The 4,739-nt window shown below is 50.5% G+C and overlaps 1 protein-coding gene across 1 annotated transcript; it reads left to right on the forward strand.

Annotated features, from left to right (window-relative positions):
• The first annotated feature begins 1,658 nt into the window (after window positions 1–1,658).
• LOC142663080 (uncharacterized) lies at window positions 1,659–3,127 on the forward strand. Its single transcript, XM_075841381.1, has one exon. The coding sequence runs from the start codon at window positions 1,763–1,765 to the stop codon at window positions 3,125–3,127; it is 1,365 nt and encodes a 454-aa protein (XP_075697496.1). The 5' UTR covers window positions 1,659–1,762.
• Window positions 3,128–4,739: the final 1,612 nt, after the last annotated feature.

Genomic DNA, 4,739 nt, shown 5'->3' on the forward strand with positions numbered 1-4,739 from the left:
AAAAGTCTGTGGAGGCAAAACCTGCAAGGAATACTCAAGGTGTTTCTACAACTGTTACAAGCCTTGGAGAGTGTGATCCAGCAGGGTGTGAGACCAGAGGCGCTGGGATGGCTAATCTGGAGGGGTCAGCGGCATTCAGACAGCCTGAGATCCTGCACCAGCAGAGCCCACAGTCTAAAGAGACAGAGCGTGCGCCTGAGCTGCAACTGGCGGAGGAAATCCCTGCTCTGGTGAGGAGGATGGGAGAGTTACAGAGCCAAAAACAAATGCTGCAAATACAAATTGACTGTGTATATAAACTGAAGAACGCCAATCCTAAGAATGAAGCCGTATATGCTGCTCAGCTTTAGGCCTCATTTACACGAGCGTAATATACGCGCGTGCGACGCGCGTGCTTTGCACGCATGTCGTACGCACCTATATTAGTCAATGGGGCAGTTTAGACGATGCGTGAATTGCGCTCAGCGCGTGTGCGCAGAAAAAAACTCACGACATGTTCTATAATCGTGCGTTTTTCGCGCACTCACGCACCCATTGAAGTCAATGGGTGCGTGAAAACCACGCATGCCGCATGGAAGCACTTCCGTGCGAACTGCGTGATTCGCGCAAGAGCTGTCAAACTCCTGAATGTAAACAGAAAAGCACCACGTGCTTTTCTGTTTACAAACATCCAAACGGAGTGTCAAATTCGAGATGAGCGCACCGAACTTCACCGGGTTCGGCCAAACTCGTTTTGACCGAAACCGGTAAAAAATGTTCGGGTACGCGACGTCAGGAGACAGTCACTGCCCACGGTGCTGAAAGCGTTAAACTGGTTCAGCACCATGGACAGTGACTTCCGCTCCGAAAATCCATGAACCTGTAAAAAAAAAAAAGACGTTCTGACTTACCGATAACTCCGGTCCGACCTCCCGGGATGACAGTTAAGTCCAAGTGACAGCTGCAGCCAATCACAGGCCAAGCACAGGCTGCAGCCAATCACAGGCTGCAGCGGTCTCATGGACTGCGGCGTCATCCTGGGAGGTGGGGCCGGATGACAAGAGAGGGACGCGTCACCAAGGCAACGGCCGGGAGCCCGGACTGGGGGAAGCAGGAAGTTCTTGGTAAGTATGAAAGTCTTTTTTTATTCACAGGTTGGTGTATATTGTGTTCGGCATTCACTGTCGAGGGTGCTGAAAGAGTTACTGCCGATCAGTTAGCTCTTTCAGCACCTTGGACAGTGACGGGCGTCGACTACCTCATCTCTATGATGGCGGCTGCGCGAAAATCACGCAGCCGCGCATCATACACGGATGACACACGGAGCTGCCAAGTGCCTTTTGCGCGCGCAAAACGCAGCGTTTTTTGCGCGCGCAAAACGCACACGCTCGTGTAAATGAGGCCTTACTCACTCGGGATGCAACTCGCACAAGTGGTGGGGGAGATGGACGGTGTCCTGGAGAGGATGGGGCCACTCGCAGAATCCTATAAAAACAAGGAACGGTTTTCTACTATGACCGACAGACAGAACTTTGATCCAGAGTTCAGATTCTCTGAGGCGGACTCGGGGTCAGATATTTTCCCAGATGATCCCCGGCCAGAGACCAGACTAGTGCTGCAACCGGCAAGGTTCTCATTTCTAGAAGCGGACGCACAGAAAGAGGAGTAAGAAAAACGGCAAAAATCTGCAGCTGTGTCTGAACAGGGGCATGGAAGTCGGATACTAGCACAGGCACCACAAGTCCCAGGATGCTCAGCACAACAGGACAGTGGACGTTCATCCATGGGTCAGGATGATGCGCTGACACAGCAGAGCTGTACTGCTGGGGCACAGACTGGGGGGAGTGGGAATGTACCTGAAGGGTTGTTGGTTGGAGGGAACGCACGGCTTGTGTATGATGTAGGTTTATCTGATGATGACATAGAGGTTGATGGGTCAGAAGATGTTCAGAATAATGTGCTTGATTTCCCCCCTCTAATTGTAAGTACACAAGGTGTGACAGACCCCTCTAGAGCAGACACTCGCCCTATAAGTCAGGACAGTGAGACCCGCCAGCCTCCTCCCAGAAATGCCTGGAGCCGCGGTGCTCCATCTTTTACCTCTGGCGCTAGCTATACAGGCCAGGCCTTTAAAAGGAGGAATGTGGTGAGGTTCAAGCACAAGGGCGCCAAGGAGGACCTTCCAGATAGGAGGTTTGTGGTCCGAGAACTTCTGTGTCACCAGATGGGTTTTGTGCCAGCAAATATCTTGGCAGTAATAAATCTACCAGACAGACAGGGCTACGATGTCAGCTTTAAGCTTACGCCTGACTTGGATAGATTCTGGGCACATTTTTCCAAGTTCAGGGACAAAACCGGTTGGGACAAATTTAGCTTTATTCCAGTGTCCAAGCCAGATACCGTTGGTGTCAACATCATTTTTTGGAATGAAGCTGTTCCTCCCCAGGATATTGTGGTCTGGCTCAGGCGACACTGTGACCTGGTGTCTGACCTGACCAAGAACAGAGACGCTGATGGTATCTGGACTGGAGGGTGGAGGGTTCTGGTAAAACTGCGCCAGCATAACAATGTGACTTTACATTTACCCAATTCCTTCTTCATTGGGAGAGAAAAGGGTGTTTGTTTTTATCCTGGTCAACCCAGAAAGTGCTTCAAGTGTGGTAAGACCGGTCACCTGGCAAACATCTGCACCGTGGTAAAGTGTAACCTGTGCGGTGAAGTTGGCCATCTAAGTTCCAACTGTCAGAATGTCCGATGTAATCTGTGTGGGAGGGTGGGTCACCCGCACAGGGACTGTCCTGACGCGTGGCACAATATCTGTAAACAGATTCCGGTTGAGGAGTTTATGACTGAGACGGACGCTGTAGAGGAGGAGGCTCTAATGTCAGGGTCAATAATGACCAGACAGGAGGTCCAGCAGGAGTCAGGTCATCCAGGTCCAGAACACCAGCAGTCGGACAGTACACAGGAGACCATGGAAGTTGTCCCTCGTGACCAGCCACCGGCAGCCTCTTCTTCTGCATTACCATCTGAGGAAAGGAGGGGTATGCAGAATAAGAGGAAAAAAAAAGACACGTCCTCTCGTAAGCCTGAGGGAGAGGAGGTAAGAGGCAGGAAGAAAGGGACCAGACGTAATGGTCGTATCTAATAGATTCAGTGTCCTGTCAGAGTCAGATGGGGATTTTGAAGGAGAGTTATTAAAAATAGATGGTGAATATGCAGCATCCCAGAAGATACCCTTCTGGTTCCCTGTTATTTGTATGTCATGCATTGTATGTGTTTTACATGTCTTTATTATTTTTCACACAGTGTGCTGTTCACCAGCTGAAGAGAAGGATGAAGGTATCAGTGGGGAGCCATTAGAGGGTGCATTGTACATCTAGCATTGTTTGAAAAGGGGGTGGAGCCTGGCTACTGCCCTAGAGCCTCACTCTGACTCTGTCTCACAGTCTACACAGAGGAGTCGGGTCGTGTCTGTGAGGAGACAGACATGTCTGCTAGCTGCTCTGACACAGCAGATTAATACAATCCTTTCAACTGGCAACAGGTCTCAGCACCTGCAGCCCAATGCAAGAGGAGGAACAGTAAGGAGATTGTAACCAGCATATCATCTCTATCATCACCACAGCAAGTATTATTTAGCTGAAAAGCTGTCTGTCTGTTTCTGAGGAGAAGTCTATATAATATTGGGCCTCAGAACTCCTGCTGGCGCTGTTACCGGTTCTGCCGCACGCCACAATTAATATAAGAAGTGTCTATCAAGTCACTCAACTACAACCCTCATCACTGAGAAAAGTGAGTTCATTTATTACACACGCTGCTGGAAAAGTGAATGATTTCTAGATATAGCTGGACAATTGAAACCCTCATTGGTCACCCACTGGTCCCTTCTTCCCCTCAACTGTTGAAGTGGACAGAAGATAACGTGCCTCCATTTTGGAAGACTGTATAAAGTTCTTCAGTAAACGTGAGTTATTCAAATCCCCTGTGTCGTCTGGTCCCTGCACTGCATAACATCAAGGGCACCCCACATACCACCTTGCCAGGCGCACACATACTACTACCACCATCACGGGAGTTGCTACGGGGGAAAAGACTATCACCACCATCATCCATAGTGCAGCCCCCCCTGTCACTGTGCCAGCCTGAGAAGGAGCGAGGGAGGAGAGGTAGAGATTCCTACAGATACCTCAGGCCATACACCGTGCACTTCACTACTGCTCCCATCCTCCTGGGAAGCTCTTCCTCGTGGTTGCTGCATATAAACTTTGGCGTCACGAACAGGATACGTTTAAATCTCATGTGGGCCCCAAACCAGAGAGACTTTGTCCCAAAGCCCTGGTCCCCACCGTACAAAGCTGCAACCGCAGCTGCAAGAGACTATTTCAGCCCCAAAAGGGGTTAAAATCACTGTTTCCCGGCAGTTCCAGCCCAAAAGGGGTTAATCCGCCATTTTACCTCACAAACTGCTGCGTCACAGTTCCATTTACCCGCTCCAGACAGGTTAACCTGCGGCGCCAGTCTAGCGCCACCATCTGGATGATTATAGGAACTCACAATATCCAGCACAGGCAAGAGGGAATGGCCGAAAACTGCTAGGCGCCGCCATCTTGGATGAGTGAAGCCTCTGCACGGCACCTCCACCGCGGATCCCCTGCAACCAGCAACTCTCCCAAAAACATCACAGGAGAGCAACGGAACAGCCCGGTAACAAAGTACAGCCCAGAGGGAAGCAACAGCATACCATCGGTGAGTCCCGA

This window comes from Rhinoderma darwinii, chromosome 11 (assembly GCF_050947455.1).
Source record: "Rhinoderma darwinii isolate aRhiDar2 chromosome 11, aRhiDar2.hap1, whole genome shotgun sequence".
Taxonomy (NCBI): Eukaryota; Metazoa; Chordata; class Amphibia; order Anura; family Rhinodermatidae; genus Rhinoderma; species Rhinoderma darwinii.